The following is a 20,315-nucleotide window of genomic DNA, read 5'->3' as shown; positions in this document are numbered from 1 at the left end:
CACCAGCACCTTCTATGTGGCCTGTTCAAGCATTTGCTGTAGATGCGGGTGATGTCATTAGGTAGATAAGTTAGTTAAAAGAATTTAGAAGTGCTAAACCATCCAATAGCTTCTAAAATTTGAGCAGTTCATTCTTTGCCTTAGTTAAAATGGAACAGATCTCTTCTCTGTAGGAGGAACAAATGAAAAATGAGTACCAAAATTCAAACATTGCCTCAGTTTAATATATACATTTGTTTATTTAGAAAACACAACAAAGTATAAAATCATCAGAATACTTAAATAAGCCAAAACAACAAATATATCTTCACCTTCTCAAATCCTTTTTTGTTGGAAGTCATGTCAATTATATCAGCCTTTTCCTGAGCATGAGATGCAGAATGGGTCCTACATGATCCTAATAGTTATTAGAGGTAAAATTGTTCGGTTTAATAATTTAAGGAAAGTCTGGGTGAAACAAGGTTAAAGAGATTTCTTTATTATAGGGTTTCTCAAAGTTTTGAATTATGCCAAAATGCTTTATGAATCTTCGAGATTGGAAGGCAGATGGTAAAGATTTGGTTACATTGCAACTCTTTTTGTGGACCAACTCAGGGACCAGTGGTCTGAGGAGCACGCTTCAGGAAATGCTGAAGCAGACACATTTCTAATGAAGGCTCCTCTCTTAGAGAAATTTCATCACTGAAGACGTGAATCAAAGGACTGCAATTCAGTAAAACTTTCTGGAATGGTGGTTCTCAGTCTTGGCTGCCCGTTAAAATTGCTTGGGAACTTTAACCATGTCAATGCCCAGCCCAAGCCCAGGCCAGCTCAGTCAGGGTCTCTGAGGGTGAGTTTTCTCATCTAGAAAATGGAAGTGATAACATCTACCTCACACGGTTGTCGTGAAACATAAATGAGATCATGGAAATGCCTACTCTGGTGCTTGAAACAAAGTTTAGTCTTTGAAAAAAATGTTTCTTTCTGGAGGTAGTGTAGAATTCCAATTAAGAAATGTAGAAGATATTATGAAAATAGAAAATCACTGTTTGGCTGCCTCAGTTTTGCATCTATGGATGCTAAAATCAGAGGGTAAATCTATGATGAGAAAGAGGATGTTTACATAGCCTTAAAGTATTTCTCCACAATCTACTTATTGATTAAAAAGGAAAAAACAGTAATTTTAACAGTGGAAGAATCTGGCAGACTCCATTTTAACCAAGTGATGAAAAGTAACCTCACCAGTAATGAGACATGTCAACATCATGTACCCCCTTGATGTCAAGTGCTGAGAAGAGCACAGCAACACTTTTGTGGTATTCTTGCCAAAAATACATTATCTGAGTTTACTTACAAGGAAACATGAGACAAATCCAAATCAAAGGATATTTTACAAGATAACTGGCCAGTATGCTTGAAAAGTGTCAAAGTCGTGAAAGAAAAAGAAAGAAAGACTAAGGCAATATCCCTGATTGGAGGAGACTAAGGAACCATGACAACTAAAGGCAATGTGTGATCACTGTGCTATGGCTATGCCAGATGTTAACACTTGGGGATGACGGCAAAGGAGAAACGGAACTCTGTGCTGTTTTGCAACTTTCTTCTGAGTCTGAAAATTTTTCAAAATGAAAAGTAAAAAAAAAAAAAAAAATCAACGTTTCTGCATTTCTTCCCCATTCTGGGACTTTAGAGATAATAGAATCAATATTCAAGGAGGTTTTTCTCCCTCCTAGCTATTTTCAGTATAGGGGAAATCGGCCCTATTATATATAATAGTATATTGAATATAGTGAGACAGAGACCCAAGATGCACATTTAAACAAATATTTCATATAATTTGGATACATGTGGTCCCTTGGCCGCCCTGGTGTAAATACCAGATAGAGGATTTGGTAGAAGAGGTAAAAACAAAAGAGATCCAGGAAAGCAGAAGATGGGAGCAGAGGTGGTGGTGAGAAGAAATTAGGAGCTCCTGGAGATGGGTTTCAGAAAGAGTTCTTGGTTTTTGAATAAGAGAACAGGAGGAAGAGAGACAGTTGTGGTGGTAGGGAATGGCTGTGAAAGAAATTAAGAAGGGCAGAGAGGCGACAGAAGAGTTTAGAGATATGTGACTGGCATTACACGTGTATGTTCTTCTTGGCATTTGCTTGTGACCCTGCAGTAGAGATTTTGACTTTTTTCTAATTTACTTGCTTTTTTTCTTTGAATATTACTGTATGCTGAGACTCATCTTCAAAGAGCCTGGTTATAGTCCTGTTGCACTGCGACACAGTCTAGATCACGTGCCTTGTTTGGAAGACAGATGACATAACCCTTTACCTGGTAGCCCTTCGGCCTTATGAAGAGAAGTAGTTTGGCCCTGCAAACTCAGCCCCCTGAAGGAACATGCAGGCTAGTTCTCTGTTGTTGAGCAGGTTGAGTAGTAACCACCATCAGCAGACTGGAGAATCGCTGGTGCAGTGTGGCCGAGGAGCTATGTGGGGTCTCATGGATTGTCTTCATCTGCAAGGTCCATTTGTTTCTTCCTAATCATTTTCAGGACTGGAAGCCAGAAATGAATCTGAACAGACAAAAATATGGATGAAGGAGCATTAGAGTCATTTCAAATGCCTCTGACATAAACTTTTCGTTGTGGGACAACTGGTGTCAGGAAAAATACAAAAGACTTTGAAATGGCCAGAAAAACATATCCTTGCAGGTTATCTTGGTCTTTCATTGTCTATGAGCTATTTTCCATTTCTGTAAGTTGTAGATAGCTGACAGCAATAAAGCAAATGATTCTTGTCCATGGACATTCAAATGAATTTCACTCTGTAGAGTACAATTGACCCTCTCATCCACCCTTGTGGAAGAAGCCAGTTTTGCATCTATTAAGCAAATTCATTTTGGAATTCCTGATGGCCTGTATATTTGTATGCTTTGAATCGTTCTTTGAATTGGTTGGAATTTCTTACTGTTGCCTCTTTAATTAATAAGTTAAATAAAATCTTTGACAAGTGTTCATTTTATATGTATGTGAAAGTTGTGTATATAAATTGTGTATTATCTATATAAAAATACATATATATTATATATATCATCATATATATACATCACATGTATATTTTAATCCTGGAGGATGAGCAAATTCTTTGGAGCTTACGAAGCTGCAGTAGGTATTTCTCTCTCTGTTATTTATTATCCTTGACCTGGTAAAGTAACCCTTATTGGGCACTGTCTTTTAATAGCCATTACAGAGAGCCTTCCCAGAAGCCTCTCTACAAAATGACTGAACATACTCACTTGAAATCAATGTTTTGAAGGTATGTCTTATAGAATCCTCTGGACCAGTATTCAAAATCACAAAGCTAAGAGCCTTAGCCGTGTACGTCTGTGAACCCCCTTACTCCAGTGTCCCATCTGTTACTGGGGATATAAGCCCTAATGTGAAGGTGAAGGGTGTTATGAAATTCTATTTGCCCTTCAAACTCAAAATTTCCTTAATTATAGATCATACCCCCATCTTGGCCTTACCTTTGTAAAGTAAAGACTCAGTTTCCTTTTTACTTCTCCCACTGGCTGCTTTGATCTTTTCTTCAATATCTTCTCATGCAGGTATTGGACGCGCTCCCTCTGCGTGCTTGGATAGAAGGATGCTGACACCAGGATTTTAAGTTGCATCAGGATGGAGGACAACAGTCCTAGCATCACTAGTATCACAAGAATAATGCTGAGAGGAATCCAGGTCTTAGACAGAAGGAGCTTTGGTTTAGGGATGCAGCTGGGTTCAAACAGAGATATATTAAAGGGAGAATCATGGATGATGGCTTGAGTTCCTTGCTCCTAAAATGAAAGAATAAAGTCATCAAGGCCCATGCCATTTTCATCCTCAGTCTTTGTCTTTCTCAGTACTGCCCTGAAACACATAGTGTTTATCTTAAAACATGCAGAGAGCTTTGGCTGAAGGAGCTATTGTAGCTACTTTTGTGCTGTGATTGGAGTGAAGGAGAAGGGACGAGTCTTATTTGTAGCTATTGCAGTGTTTTCCCAAGTGAATTTGTGGAAATAAAGATTTCCCGGAAAGAAGAATACCAGATAAGTTTGTCTATTCTGTCCCTTCTTTGGAGAGTCACAATGATGTGAGACAGTTGAAGATTCAGAAAAAGGCAGAGAAATCTAACTTCAGCCAGCTGTTCTCCTAACAAATTTGACCACATAACCCATTTTTATGGAACACCTGTTTCTACACTGTAGGCCATGTGGGACTAACTAAAGATGGTTTTCTCTCAACTGGGGGAGAAGTTTTTTGGGAGCATAGCTCCTTAAGACCCAGTCATATCTTCCCCCTCTTGACAAATACTCCATCAGCAGACCACAAGGTCACAAAGATGTGTAGACATTAAATCATGTTCTAAGTCAATCTTTTAGAGCTTGGAGCGAGGGGAGGGGAGACTATCCTTAGCGTAAGAATACCAAGAATAGTATTTACTGAAGGTAGCTCTAAAATCATATTTGTAGAGGTCTCAAAATAGGACATTTTCACCTTTCTCTTGAATGCTCAGGAGGGGTGCATTTCTTCCTGCTTGAAGGCAGGAGAACAAACCAGTTGCCCTCAGCAAACTGACACATAGGGCATAAGGTGACATTGAGCCACCCAGCCAAGCCACCAGCAAGAGTAGTGTGTGCTGATTCAGCTCTTTCTTTTCCCTGACCTAAGAAAGTCATTTAATCTCTCGGTGGATTTGTTTTCTAATTTGGTAGGAATTCTAATTCTAACAGGAATTAATGGACCAGATCCTGCCCAGGCATAAACTACTCCCAGTGTAAATTAAGCACCTTGGGGATGGAGCATTAACCTTACAGGCTAGAGTACTTGTAAGTTATTATCACCCTAGTGCCCCAGAGCCCTGGGGCCAGGAAGAGGTAAATGACGTCTCTAAAAGAACCCCACCACACCCAGAGAAGACCATGCACCTTGGACCTACGCTAATACCTGTGAAGAATCTGGAAACCCCAAACCTGGGACCTCTATACAAATGTCAAGTCAAATCTGTAATTTCCCCAGCACCGTGACTAAGCAATGAAGAGCATTTGGGTTGCCTCTCCTTTTCTCTTATCAAACAGACAGTTTACCTACAATTAAATAGAGAGATTTTGGTCCCCAGAGCAAAAGAACGCACTCTTTATAACACCAGTGAAGAAACAAACACATCGATTGAGTCGGTGATGAGAAATCCTGCAGTAAGGAAGCAGCGGGTGTCGGGTCTGGGAAGAAGTTATTTAGTCTAGGAATCTAACCAGGGATTTCGCAGCTGGGAGTCAGGGCTTCACAAAGCTTGAGTCAACATTTTTGTACGGGGTTGGTGGAGGGTAATGTGGAAGACAAATGAAGGTTCTCAAAATGCCGAGCAATATACTAAATGGTTCCCTGATGTTTTAAAATGTGTTTACCTCTCTTAACTAAACAATTTGCCAAGACAGTGTTGAGTAGTGGACTGAGGACATGCTCTGGTATCAGACAGTCCCTAAAAGCTAACGCCGACAAAGGCTGTGTACATAGTAGGTACTCAATAAGTAGCGATTATGGCTATTTTTTTACTTACAATGCCCACCCATCCAGCTAGCTCATTTCAGGTCATTTCCCATCTTTCTTCTTTATTTAAAATCGTATGAAAGTGGGAGAGAAATATTGGCAAAACCTTAAGCCAATGATTCTCTTCCTGCTTGATTTCTCCTTTGGCAAATCTGCAGCAAGGGAGAGACCAGGAGCCTCCAAGGGCATCCTGGGAGAAGGTCAGGGTGCTGCCAGTCACGCGGAAGCTTGCTGCTGGCGGCGCAGTCTCCCAGACATGGCAGGAGACTTGGAGAGGAGCTCCCACAGCAGTCTCGTACTTACATCTGTTCCAGCGCCCACTGCCCTGCTGTCATTGTGAGTGTACATGCGGCCTCCCCCGCCAGGACGTGAGCCCCTCCATGGCAGCCATCTAGGTCTAGACATCTTTGCATCCCCATGACCCACCAACGCCCAAACATGTGTTTGTTAGGACACTGCCATCAGAAAGCTTCTGGGCTTTTTTTTGGAAGGCAAAACTTGCCTTTTTTTTTTTCCTTCTGTCTAAGACAGTGAGAAATCACAAAACAGGCATTGGTATGGCTGAGAGAGAAATAAATGAAAGAGAAGCAAAAACATAAAGGAGAGGAAGAATTGAGAGGGGAAGACCAGAAGAGAGAATCCAGGAGGAGAGTGGGTTGGGGGAGGAGAAGCCCTTTGCTAGCCAGCCCCCAGGAACAAGCCAGTCTACAAATCTTGTTTGGCTTTCATTTGAAGCACTGCTTCCATTATCCACCCTGCTCCAGATATCTAGAGCAACAGGGTTCTTGTAATTAACTGAATTCTTCAGGGGAAGCTGAGGGCTCAGAGTAATCAACTCTGAGCAGCAGCCAGGATTAGAGGGGCAGGGCCCTGGACGTACCTGCTGAGCCAGAAGAACAGAAGAGGGAAAGTGAGGATGCAGCAGAGGATCCCTGGCCTTGAGAGATAAAGAGAGAAACGGGAAGTGGGGTTCCAAAGGAGGGTTTACAGGCACCCTTTCTGACATTCCCCTCTAAGATTTCCCCAGCAGCCAGCACAGCCTATTGTAGGTTGATAAAGAGGAGGGAAAATCAAACCCATGGAAACAGCTGTTGGCGTTTTCACAAGCCTGGGCTACTGCACTCCACCCGAGCATGCATGGCACTCATACACATGCACATGCGCACACAGGCACATACATCCACGCATATACTACACGTTCATGCATGTGCATACACACATCCCACCTGGCTCAGCTTCACCATCTTTGGGTTTAAAAAAATAAAACAAGTATCTGACAATATCTAGATCCCCTGAAATGTCCATATAATCACAAATTTCCACAGGGAAAAATGGGAAGGAGAAAAGATGGGAGGCACAAAACCCACAGTCCTCTCTGTTGGGATAGGGCTGCTGGGAGGAGGGAGATGGAGGAGAGAAAGGCAGGTTCCCCGACACCCAGGAGGTACCAGCTCAGAGAAACAAACAGTCTTGGCTAATTAAGATTTTCGTAGATCCACCTGATGGCCTTTAAAGGTTAAACTTCCGCTCTATCCTTTGGGTGGTGGGTTCAGAACAATGGTTCTCAATCTTGGCCACACATTAGAATTATTTGGGGAGTTTTAAAAAATCCTTCACCCAGGCCTCACTCAGTCCAATTAAATCTGAAACCCTGGGGGCCAGAACAAAGCAACAGATTTGTTTGCTACTTTGCTTGTTCAGTCCCACAGAGATGACACTGCGCAGCCACAGTCGAGGACCACTGGTTTAGAAAGTCCTTGCTTTCCAGGACCTGAGCTAGAGTTTCTCAAAGTGTGGTCTGTGGACCACCTACTCTGAAAGCACATAGAATGCTTATTAAAAGTGCCCTTGTGTTTGAAACAAGATCTCTGTAAATTGAAGCCTGAGACTCTGCATCTACCCCAGGAAATTCATAACACACACTTAAGGTTGAAACCACTGACTTAAATTGTCTGAAAAAACCAAGTGTAGCTGGTTCCACTTTTTAGTGAGTGTTATCAAGTACTAGTACCAGCATATTATTTGGTTATTTAGGAGCCCTTTTTCAATGACCATCCTCTTAAACACTATGCTGATGCATTGGGAGCCCTCTTGCGTTTGATGAGGACTCAGGATGCATATAAAAGAAGTTCTCCTTTAGAGAAGGTGCTCAAAGTTTACTTGCACAAGTCTAGGGGAGAGAGGAAGTCAGGCTGTAAATACGGCCTCTTGGTTTCATGCGAGGTACTTCTGCTTGAGAATCAGCTTTGAGTTCAACATCAGAGGCACCTATCCCACATTTCAGTGTTTGCTGACTGTACGAAACTGAAAAACGGCCCCCCAAAGACATAAGATCTAACCCTCCAAATTTATAAACGTTACTTTATTTGGAAAAAAGAGGCTTTGCAGTTGTGGCTCAGTTAAGGATCTCGAGATGGAGAAGTTACTCTGGATTATCCTGGTGAGCCGTAATGCAATCACATGCATCCTTTAAGAAGGATTTTACATGGACTGAGGAGAAGGCAAAGTGAAGACAGAAACAAAGATGGAGGGATGCAGCCACAAGCCAAGGAAGCCTGGCCGCCGCCAGAAGCGGGAAGAAGTGAGGACTGGATTCTCCCCTAGAGTTGAAGGGAGGGTGGCTCTGCCAACAACACCTTGATTTCAGCCCACTCGTGCTGATTTTGAACTTCTTGTCCCCAGAACTACAAGGGAATAAATTTCTATTGTTTTATTTATTTTATTTTATTTTTTTGAGGAAGATTAGCCCTGAGCTAACATCCACCGCCACTCCTCCTCTTTTTGCTGAGGAAGATTGGCCTTGAGATAACACCTGTGCCCCTCTTCCTCTACTTTATGTGAGGGATGCCTGCCACAGCGTGGCTTGATAAGCAGTGCGTAGGCCTGTAGCCAGGATCCGAACCGGCGAACCCCAAGCCACTGAAGCAGCACGTGCGAACTTAACCGCTGAGCCACCAGACCAGCCCCTAAATTTCTGTCGTTTTAAGCCACTCAGTTTGTGGTAATTTGTTACCGCAGCCACAGGAGACTCGCACAATGACCAAAGATGTTTGGAATGATGTCATATTCTGACGTCAGGACTTCGATTCAACTTAACCCACTCTTCTTGGGCTCCTTCTACATACTGGGCACTGTGCCGGGCACCGGGGGTCCAGAGGTGAAGAAGATACTGCCCAGCCTTGGGCAGTTCATGATCTTTAGCAAACAGATCAGCAAATAGGCAGGCTACATCATGAGAAGGGCCTGGGAGCACCTACCTCTCTGTGCAGTTTCAAGTGAACCTCAAGCCCTGGCAAGCTTTGGAAATGCTTGCTCACGGAGAAAATGAGCCGATACAGCAGATAATCTACGGCTGCAAACAGCACCCAGATGTAGAGATGGGTGAGAATGGGGAGGAAAAACAGCCCCAGCTTCTTCCTTTCTTTAGGAGTCGGCCAGAAAGACGGGACCACAACATACTTCCTCCTTTCCTTCTTATTCAGGGGGAGGACACAGGGCCTCTGTTGACACCTCTCCCTTTCATCAAACTGAACGAACTGTCTGGTGATGTAAAAGTTTTCAAACTTCCAACCACAAGGATCCAAAAATCGCTTCATGAAGAGGCCAGTGCCCAGCAGCACCAGCAAAAGCCCTGCAAGGGCAAATAGCTGCCGTCCCAGGGAGGAGAGCACCTCTGTCGCCGTCACCATCTGGTACAAGACACCCAGGACTTCGACTTTAGTGTCATTTAGCTGTGCCTCCAGGGCTTGGCTGGGACTGAAAAGAGAGACCGCCAGGGTCTGGTTCCAAGACACGAGGTCGTCAAATAGACTTGGGTGGGTGATAAGGCGGTAAATCCACCGAATTGCTTCAATGTATTTTTTCAAAAGTGGCAGATGTATGGAAAAACTCTTTGCCCTGAGGTTGCAAGTCATACTGTCCAGGAGACCTTTAAAGTTATGAAAAATATTTTCCACATGTCCAAAGATTACAATCCCTGTGCCAGCTGCAATCAAAGCATTCCTGCCCTCACGCAGGCCGCAAGAGAGGAAGAAGAGAAGAAGGAAACATCGCGCGTGCTTGGAGCAGCACAGCAGCACACATGTTATCATCCAGGAGGTGGCAAAGACTGTGAACGAGGACACAACCCAGTAGAAGGCCACAGAGAAGAGGCCCACTGAAATGAGAGCAACAAAACAGCAAACTCCCAAATGTTGGATAAAGTCCATCCATCCAGGGCTTCTTGGAGACACATAGGTCCCCCAAAGACTTAGGAAGATATCAGTGCCTGAGGTCCAGACACCCATGCTCCCTGTGTCCCTGGAAATGAAGAAGAAACCAGGGTCAGATGTTGCTTTTGAATGTCCTCTGTCACTTTGGAAAGGGCATGGTGATAGATTGGCTGCAAAAAATGGCTATAATTCTTTACCCTTCTCGGTCTCCACACCCTTCTTGCAATGTGACTTTATAGCTTCTCCCATTAAGAGGTGAGAGAAATAGAATCTTTCAAGAAGTGGGGTCTCTTTCTCAGTCTTTGAACTCGGGATGGCCTTGTGATGTCTTTGGCCAATAGAATGTGGCAGAAGTGACGGGGCCAGTCCTGAGTCTCTGACTCACTCCTGCCTCTCTCTTGGAACCTTACTACTAACTTTTTAGCAAGTCCAGGTGTATTGATCTCCTGTTGCTGCTGTGGCCAATCACCACACACTGAGCGGCTCATAGAAACACGTCTGTATTCTCTTACAGTTCTTGGGGTCAAAAGTCCAAAATGGGTCCAGAGGGCTCTGTTCCTTCCGGAGGCTTCAGGGGAGAATCCATTTCCTTATCTTTCCCAGCTTCTAGAGGCTGCCTATATTCCTTGGCTCATGGACTCTCCTCCATCTCAAAGCTAGCAATATTGCATCTTCTTTTCTCTCTGGCCTCTGCTTCCATCCTTATATCTTCTCTATGACTCTGATCCTCCTGCCTCCCTCTTATCAGGACCCCTGTGAATTATATTGGGCCCACCTAGATAATCCAGGATAATCTCCCCATCTCAAGATCTTTTTTTTTTTTTAAGATTTTATTTTTTTCCTTTTTCTCCCCAAAGCCCCCCCGGTACATAATTGTATATTCTCCGTTGTGGGTCCTTCTAGTTGTGGCACGTGGGACGCTGCCTCAGCGTGGTTTGATGAGCGGTGCTATGTCCGTGCCCAGGATTCGAACTGACGAAGCACTGGGCCGCCTGCAGCGGAGGGCGCGAACTTAACCGCTGGACCATGGGGCCAGCCCCTCAAGATCTTTAACTTAATCACATAAGTACAGTCCCTTTTACTATGTAAGATAACATATTCACAAGTTCTGGGTGTTAGGACGTGGACATCTTGAGGGAATGAGGCATTATTCAGCCTATCACACCAACTTGGGCTGCTGTGTGACAAAAGGCACATGACCAGTCAATTCCATCCACTTGGCCAATAGCCAGCCAACTGCCGGACATGCGAAGGAGGCCATCCTAGACCAGCCAGCCCCGAGTCAGCCCACCAGCTGATAACAGATACTTTAGTAACGATAAATATTTATTTGTTTTAAGCCACTGAATTCTGTGATGCTTTGTTAGGGGGTAATTGTTAATTGATAAATGCAGTAAAGCTGTATCATGGGTCTTAATAGTTGAAACAAACCCTAGGCTGATGGGTGGACAGGCTATAAATTCCGTAAACTGCGTTATGTAAGATCACTTTTTGATAGGCATCTATTTTCTCATGCTCTAATTTTACAGACCAAAAAGTGTATCAAGGGCATCCAAACTTAACTGTGGCATTGGACTGAGGTCATTGCACCTCTCTCTGTAACCATCACCCACTCCCCTACCCTTACCCTCTGAGTCTAGTTCTCTCCTGAGAATCTTATAAGGAAAACAACAATAATTTGTCACTGAGTTAATTATCTTTTCTTTTTTCCCAGATCTGGCATAATTAAAATGCAGGTGCGAGGGGGCTGCTACCACCCTGTCAGTAATGCAGATTTAGGTCTGTGATGCACTCGGAGAGTCTTGGGTTCATTTGGAATGATATAAAATCAATTTGAGACATTTTTCTCTTGATTCACGTGAAAATACCTAATGAGCTTTATACCATATGTATGGTATAGACATCGATTAGTTCTTAAACACTCTCAAATAAATCCCTTCTCACATCAAATATGATGGGACTGGATTTACAGAGTAGCTTAATACTATTGGAGCCAGTGAACACAGGCTCGTGGTGTAGGAGAGGGGGCCGGCATTGGCTAGAGGGAGTGAACTGAGCAGCCCGAGGTGAGGAAACCATTCTCTTTCCGTGTTCAGGCCAAAGAAGGTTAGTGCAGGGCAGACAGGAGGTGAGGAAATAGGTTAGGAACAAACCTGTGGAAATTCCTCCTGTGATAATGCGGAGGGCCTGCAGCTCCTGTCAGGTAATCTGATTGGAAATGCTCAGCACAGAAAAGAGATGTGGGGAGAAATTAAGTGTTAAAGAAGGGGCATTACCATGTGGGACCAGCCTTATCAGAGATTCAAGATCCCAGTAAGAGGATGCTCTTACTCTATCAGGAGGAAAGGGAATTGGAATGGCCATGAGAATGGGAACCAGGGAAAGGACATAGCTCTTTTTTGCCTGCCAGCTTGCTTACTTTCAGAATCGGAGGTTGGTTTGAAGGTTGGCAGTGTGCCCAAGCACGTTGCTACTCCCACTCCGCTCTGACCCCCAGAAATCACCGATGGGCCCCTGAGCTCCGGAACCTTCCTCAGCATTGCTGACCTGAGTCAGAGCTGCCTCACGGTCTCGGGGGGGGACGTAAACAGTGAGCGGCCAGCAGCCAGCAGGCTGGCAGGGGCAGGACAGCTGGCATCCGAGCAGGTCACAGGTGGTGCCTCTCCTCCCGTGTGTGGCCCCATTCGCTTTCTTTGTCATGGCTTTGGATTTGACCCCAAACCATTATTTGACTAATTGACTCACTAATAGGGATTAATGGCCTGTTACGTTGTAGGCACTTTACATAAAGCATCTCTCTACATCCTCCCTGAAGCCTCTGGAGATGCTCTTCGCATTTCACACAGTGGAAACTGAGGCTCAGAGCACTGGCTGAAATGTGTCAGCAATCACATGGAGGGTAGATGGTACAGTGGGAGTCAGACCAGGTCTCTCTGCTTCTGGGCCAGCTCCCTGCCCCCTGCATCATGCCCAGATTCCCTGACTCTGGGTTATGTGACGGGACACTCAGCTCACTGTCTTTGCTGGAAACACATTACACTTTCTGCCAGTGACTGTTTAAGAGCTGACCTGTATATCACAAACCCATTTCTATCTGCTCATTTTTTTCTCTGCATCAAAATAGTTGACCCTGTAAGGATATGTCTCAAATCAGCTCTCTCTAGAACAAATCAGAAAAGCTAGCTGTTTTATTTTTTTCTAGTATCCCTTATGAGGCAGCATTTTTCTCACTTCCTAAAAAAATTACTAATGCATATTTTGGATTCATTTTTCCCTGGTCTTGTTTCATCCTTCTACAGTGTGTCCTTAATACAGATATTTCTCTAAACGTATGAAACAAATTTATGAACACATTAAAATTGTAACATTCGGCAATAAAATCTAATCTCAATTAAATAAGATATACGACTGCAATTTTGTCCTGTAAGAGGCACATGTTTTCTTAACAAGCAACAGATCTAATATTATCCTCCTTGTTTTTGTGCTGAAAACAGCACGTCATCAAAAAACACCAAAACTTTCTGCGGCAGGAAGACTAAATGCATTCTCTCCCATTTCACAGCTCAAGCCACAGAGGAGAGATTTGGATCACGGACTATGAGCCCAGAGGCTGGTGTTCGTTCTATCCTTCCTGTCATGTTGAGTGTGACCCTGATTTCCTCCTGTTCTCTGTTCCTCGTTTTCTCTACTTGAGTGTAAGACCTGCCTGAGCTCCCGCCTGATGAGGTTTAACGAGGGGAGCCACCCTGGAGATAACGTGCCCAGTAAATGCAACCCACATCTTGCTGCCACTGAAAATTGAGAACTTCTCTTCCCTGAAGACCTTTAGGCAAGGACTGGATGACCCAAATCGATGGGAGACAGGAGCCGGCTTGTACCACCCTCCCAGCACTGCCGTTTTACACATTCTGCTGAGTTCTTTCTTCTTGCTCCTGCAGAGGTACAGTCCTTCTGCTGGTCTTTCCTGAGAGAGCCCCAGTTCTTTCCTTTTAGGCAAATTAGTGAATCAGGATTTGGACAAGCCAGTTGCTTGTTTCTTTCTCTAAGACTTTGTCAGAAAGATACCCAGATTCTTAAATTTTCTTTTTAGAGCTAGAAGGAATCTTACAGATCAGAGCTTCTTAAACTTGAGTACGTAATCACTGGGAGAATCTTGTTAAAATACACATTTTGATTCAAAAGGTCTAGAATGGCACCTGAGATTTTGCATTCCTAACAAGTTCCCCGGTGGTGCTGAGGCTGCTCATCTAAGGACCAGACACTGAGTAGCAAGCTCTAGAATTCAGCACCGTCTGATAGCACTTTCTGTGAGGATGGCAATGTTCCAATCTGTGCTGTCCGATGCAGTAGGCACTAGACATATGTGATGATGAAGCTATTGAAATAGGGCTAGTGAGACTGACGAGCTGAATTTTTAACTGTATTTAATTTTAATTAATTTAAATTTAAATAGTCACATGTGGCTGGTGTCTAAGTATTGAACAGCACAACTCTAGATGACTGACACCCAGCCAGCTGGTTTCTACAGATGAGGCAACGAAAATCCAAAAGAGGCTAAGGGACTCGCCGAGGTCATCCTGGCCTTGGAGGCAGAGCTGGGAGTGAGAGCCCAGTCTTCCACCACTCGATGACGCATTTCTGATCATATCAACATCTCATCTCTGACTTTTCATGAACCGCATTTTAAAATCCTTACCAAGCTTCCTGGGTAATGGAGTTAAAATTTCCCACCTACCCAGTTTGCCTTCAGGTACCACAAAATACAAAATTAGAGAAGTAGACAAAACCATACCCTGTGCCTTTATCTGAGACTTAGGAAAATAGCAATAACAATAGATAGTAGTTATCAAGTTGTTTCCAAGTGCCTGGACACTGTTATGGCACCTGATATACATTATTTCTCACAGCAGCTCTTTACTATTATATCTATATTTTTAGATGAGGAAACTGAGGCTCAGAGAGGTTAATTGACTTGCCCAAGCTCACACAGCGAATAAGTGGAAGAGCCAGGATTCTTACCATGTTTTAGTGACATGAGGGTTCAAGATGGGCAGCTTCTCAGACCCTCTTTAACATGATGTTCAAAGAATAGCTTCTAAATTTAGTTGAAATACATTCCCAGAATCCCAACCATGCATGCGTCCTGTAATGTGGATCCAACAATGTCAGTATCCCTCCTTGCATTGTCCTCTGTATCTGGTGTCCTCCATGTCCTCTGCCAGCACAGCCTGACTAAACCCTCCAGAGCTGACTAGATCTCCATCCTGGTGTCAAGCCCATCTTGGTCTGAAGTCCAGGCTCTGGGGCCCTCATTCTCAATGGAGCCCTCTCTCCTAGAGTCTGGGGATGAGAGGTGCATTCAATGTTGGTCCCCACCTTCTCTGAAGAGCTGGGGGTCAAGGTCAGGGCTCTTCCTGTGCTGGAACATCAGGGCAGGCAGCATACAGCATTTCAAATGCCTACAGTGGCCAGATAAGCACTACAAAGAGTGAGGGAAATCAAGAGATACACAGACTTCATGGGGTGAGGGGCAGTGGGTCTCTAGGGCTCTCCCCCAGTTTAAGTTGCAAGAGTAGCAGCCCCCAGCCAGGCAGGTTGTCTTCAAGGCTGTATAGAGACCCAGTGTTGCCAAATTTTCTGATTTTTTTTCAAGAGAAGCCAGAAATCTAGATTTCTTTGGGTGACATCTCCTGATTTTTTAAAAAGTGGCTCAAATTATTTTTCAACACTCTGGCTGGCTGACTTCGGCCCCCAGCAGTCAGGATGCCTTTGGGGGACCCGCACATTGCTTCTTCTCTTCTCTCTGCTCCGCCTCCCTCCTCACCTCGTCCTTCTCTTCTCCACTCATCTGAATTACCTTCTCACTTGATATCCCCTGGGACATTTTAAAATCATGCTGTAGGCCAGTTTTCAGTCTCACACATAAAGTTTTTCTCTATGCCTTGGGAATATTTATATTTGCCCAGAGGTCTGTAACTCTATTTTATTCCCTTCTCTTGTGCTACTGGATTGAGCGTCTCCCTTACTCTCGCCATCACTTCTTCCTGCAGCGCATAAAAGACTAACCTGACCTCTTTAACCTGAAATTTCTCTTTATTTTGCCTCCATTATCAAGAAGGGCTATTGCCTGACTCAACATCCTTGTCTCCCCAGGATCGAAAACCTGCTTCTTGCTTTTACCAACATCAGTATCCCAAGAGTGATTACCACTCTCCTGCCTTTATCCCTAAAGTACACCCCTGGCGGGGGAACCACAGCTGGAGTCCACAGGAGAGTATCACCAAGGCCCCATCTCTCTTTCATGGGGTTAAAGTAGTTTTCGTGTGGTTGGGTTGGAGGGAGCAAGAAAAGGACCAGGGATGGGGAGGAGGAGCCCCTGGTCCAAGCCAGGAGCCATGCAGACCTGCACAGTCTGTGTATCCAGCCTGAGCCCACACTTACCTGCCTTCATGCAGAGCTGAGCTGTTGCCATGGGAAACAGAAGCGGCCAGGCTTCTCCATCAGCCCTGCACACGCTGGCAAACACAGGCTGCGAGTGCATATACAGTGGATTTGATTGTTTTCCCTGGGAGGCATTAAATGTCAGGGGTAGCAGCGCGAGCCCTGGCATGGAGAGCATAGGCTCCTAGCCCTCGTCCCTATCCCCAGAACTCTGTTTGCCCACTTTGTTGGGGAGTCAAGCAGACTAACATTCCTGAGCACAGATCAACTCTAGGGGTGCAAAGAATGCATCCTTGCTTCCTATCCAAGGCCCAGTCAGCAGCTGTGACAAATGGAGCAGTAAAGTAATAATTAGAGCCTGCAATTGGACAGTCCACCCTAGGAGCTTTCTGGGTTGGGATATTGAAGGTGCACATCACCAGTGCCCCTCCGGGCTGGCAAACAGAGACCCAGAGCCTCACTGCTCCTGCAAGTGCAGGGAAATCAACACGGCCTTCTTTGGGGAAGGACCTGGGGAGCTGTCCTATTGCTCCCCTTTTCCCCCACTTGTGGAGCACTCACTTTGTCTGACATCCTGAAATTTTCATTAAGTGAGACCAGCTCATTCTGATCCTGCTCCCTGTGCAGAAGCCAATGGCCTATGCTCAGCAAGCCCAGATACAATTTGCAGACACTCTGGGCAAAAATAAACCCAGACTGACCATCCCTCTATTCTTCCTGTGCTCCTCCAACCGGCTCTGCTAATCCCCTTCGGGAACCGAGTCTGAACCCATCAGCCTCTCTCACTGTCTTCAGGATCTGCCGGGAATCTCTGTTTAAAGGAAATGTGGACAAAGGGCAGAGTGGCAAAGGAAAAGAGCCCTGGGCAGGAAGACAGGAGATCTGCAGTCTAGCCTGCCACCACCCAAAATGGCTGTGTGACCTTGAATAGGTCACTTCGCCTCTCGGGACTGCAGCACCCCAGGGCTAGCCCAGTTCTAAGGTTCTTGCCGGCCCGAGAGTCTGAAATAAAGGTAAAGAAGAAGAGCAGAGCTGGCTCTGGATGTTGGCATTTTGCAGTAGCCCCGCACCTGTAATCAGGACAAAAGAAGAATGGAGCGTTTCTTGTCCTTTTTTCTTTTCCTTTCTTTCTTTTTTTTAAAAAACTCTTGCAAACTTATAATTTGGTTCGGAACATACTGTTCTCTCAGCCTGCCAAAATAGCTCAAGACCCAGGCCTCCATCTGAGGCGGAACGAATTCCTCATAACTTTGTTCTAATCGTTCTTGCCTTGGGAAAGTCAGTAAATGCCTTCCCCTGTGAAGGCAACCTTTGCACAAGGAAGGAAAGATTAATGAAAGCTGCCGGGTGAACAGAGGAGCATTTAGGGAACGGTTCAGGCCAGCAGTATGCGTGGTTCTGTCACTGAGGCCCGGCAGCCCCTCCTGCAGGACCCGCCAGCCCTGCTCCTTACACCGCCCCGGGGCTTGACAAACAGCATCAGTTCTTCAAAAGCCGGCGAGCATTAAGAGGATGTTCATGCTGTGGGCTTCCCCGAGGTGAGAGCATTCAGGTCCCCCAGGCCAGCATCACCAAAGACTTTCTTTCTGATATTTCTGCACATAGTAAATTGTTCAGGGGGTGGGGTGGGGGGGGGCACTGCTTAAAGTATTCTCTGGTCTCAACGGTTTATTCCAATTTACTAATACTTAATTTTTTCCTTAAAAAAAGCAATTTAAAAAATGAGATTATTCTGAAAGTTTACTTACTGGTTCCTCTCAGGTTCTTCTTCAAGTGCAACAACGTCCTTCCCCGGGGGCTCTGAGTCTTGATATAGAACAGGGAAAAAGGAACGGGAAGCGACAAGGGCATCACATTGCCATGAGTCAACTTCTTTATTTCCCCCACAAAGTTACTAAGTCATTTAAAAGTGACCAAGGGGATAATTGATGCAGAAGAACTACACAGTTCTTTCTAGTATTTTCCTCAAAATAGATGTTGCAGAAACCAATTCTAGAAAATAGTGAAATAGGATATTTTTAAACATCGGGGAATGAGTTATGAAAACTTGGACTCTCTCTTTCCCTTTTTCCTCTTTCCCCTCACTCTCATACTCCTCACCACCACCCCCCCCCCCAGCAATGGGGCCACAACAAACATCCACCAGCCCCACTCCCACCCACAGTCGAAGAGGCAGATTGCATAAAGGAGCCCCCTCTGCACTGACAACCCCAGAAGGGTTTAATAATCTGTGTCATGCCTCTCAACCTTGCATGAGACTTTCCATCTTAGAAGTTTAGCTTCCAAGTCAAGAAGACCAGCTTGTGTGGTTTCAGAGAATTAGGAAAGCCTCAAAACCCTGCTACGAAATGGTTCTTCGCCTTTTGATTGAGCCCCATAATATAACTGCAAGAACTTTTATCTTAAAATTCATGGATTCCTGTCAAAATGCAAATATCCTTGAGAAGGATTGATATAAAGAAAAGTATAAAATAGATAATTGTAAAGATGGAACGTTGAAAACTCATGTCAAACATCATGATGAAGGTACACAAATGTCTGATGTTTGGGCAACACGTCTATCAGGCAGCAAACAATAGGGATCCAGTGAATGTTGTGAGCAAATAAACATTACAAAAAATCAGTGAGCATCATTGGAGTAGGTCGGAGGGGAGTGAGTACAGGGCAGGGAGCAGAGTTAGGAAGTAGGACCAGTGTATTAGTCAGGGTTCGCCAGAGAAACAGAACCAATAGGGTGTGTGTGTGGAGAGAGAGAGAGAGGTTTCTTTTAAGCGACTGACTCACATGAGTGTGGGGGCTGGCAAGTCCAATATCTGCAGGGTGGGCCAGCAGGCAGGAGCCCCAGAGAAGAGTCAATGTTGCAGTTTGTGTCCAAAGGTGGACTGCAGGCAGAATTCCCTCTTTTGTGTGTGTGTGAGGAAGATTGCCCCTGAGCTAATATCTCCTGCCAATCTTTCTCTTTTTGCTTGAGGAAGATTGTCCCTGAGCTAACATCTGTGCCAATCTTCCTCTGTTTTGTCTATGGGATGCCACCACAGCATGGCTTGATGAGTGTTGTGTAGGTCCATGCCCGGGATCTGCACCTGTGAATCCTGGGCCACCAAAGTGAGGGCGGGGACTTAACTTCCTCAATTGAAGAATACCATCTTTTGAGAGGGAACCTCAGTCTTTGCTTTTCAGGCCCTCGATTGACTGGATGAGTCCCACCCTTATAGAGGACAATCTGCTTTACTCAAAGTCGACTGGTTTAAATGTTAATCTCATCTGAAAAATGCCTTCACATTAACATCTAGATTAGTATTTGACCAAATATCTGGGTACTGTGGCCTAGCCAAATTAACACAGAAAATTAACTATCACAACCAGATTTGAGTAATGGAAAGGAAAGACAAAACATAGGGTTTTGTTTGTTTTTTTCTGTTTGTTTAGGCTGTGAAGAGTGAATGGACAGAATTTGGTAGCCTGGGGAAGAAAGGAAAGGAATCAGTGATGATCAGAACTTTCCATTTGAACCATGAAGAGCATGGAGGCACTGGTTCATGACGAATGTAGATGGAGAAATAAGGTCTCAGATAGATGTCCAGACAGACATATCCATCCTGTGAACAGCCAGGAATGCGGGCCTGGGCTTAGGAGAAGTTGTGAGGTATAAAGACAGAGAGCTGAGAATTAGCTAGACACGAGCCTGCAGTGTAGCATCCAGAGCATTTCTGTGGAATTGAGTTGCAAGTTGACTAGAAGACTGATTAGATTTCTAGAGGGAGACCGTGTGGAGGGAGTAGAGCAGAAGAGTAAGGAACTTGGCTTATCATGTACTAGGCCACAGGGTTCCTTCCTGGCACTCAAAGGGCCAGGGCTACTGCCGCCAAGCCATCGAACTCATAGAACACATTCAGGAAAAGCTTCAGGAGCATGGCTGCCTCCAGGGAGGTGGAGAGAAGAGTCTTAGCCTCTTGAGGGGTGATGGTGGGAAGGGAGGCATTCCAGGCAGAGGAAACAGCACCTGCAAATGCATAGAGACCAGTGAAACAGTTGCAAACATCTGGATGTGACTAAAGTGTAAAGTGTTGGGGACGAGCAGTCACAAAAGATGCAGGCAAGCCTGCTGGGGC

The 20,315-nt window shown here is 44.8% G+C and overlaps 1 protein-coding gene across 2 annotated transcripts; it reads right to left on the bottom strand.

Annotated features, from left to right (window-relative positions):
• Window positions 1–202: 202 nt before the first annotated feature.
• DCSTAMP (dendrocyte expressed seven transmembrane protein) lies at window positions 203–18,045 on the bottom strand. 2 transcript variants are annotated; one of them, XM_070221669.1, is made up of 5 exons: window positions 17,952–18,005; window positions 16,204–17,273; window positions 8,809–9,850; window positions 3,493–3,801; window positions 203–2,539 (listed from the first exon to the last, which is right to left on the bottom strand). In XM_070221669.1, exons 3-5 carry the CDS (start codon window positions 9,835–9,837, stop codon window positions 2,465–2,467), a joined length of 1,413 nt encoding a protein of 470 aa, XP_070077770.1. In that variant the 5' UTR covers window positions 9,838–9,850; window positions 16,204–17,273; window positions 17,952–18,005; the 3' UTR covers window positions 203–2,464. The 2 variants fall into 2 exon arrangements, with proteins under 2 accessions (XP_070077770.1, XP_014583543.1); XM_014728057.3 differs by lacking the exon at window positions 16,204–17,273 and having other exon boundaries at window positions 17,952–18,045.
• Window positions 18,046–20,315: the final 2,270 nt, after the last annotated feature.

The sequence above is a fragment of the Equus caballus genome, chromosome 9 (assembly GCF_041296265.1).
Source record: "Equus caballus isolate H_3958 breed thoroughbred chromosome 9, TB-T2T, whole genome shotgun sequence".
Lineage (NCBI taxonomy): Eukaryota > Metazoa > Chordata > Mammalia > Perissodactyla > Equidae > Equus > Equus caballus.
This window is presented reverse-complemented; position numbering and strand designations above follow the sequence as displayed.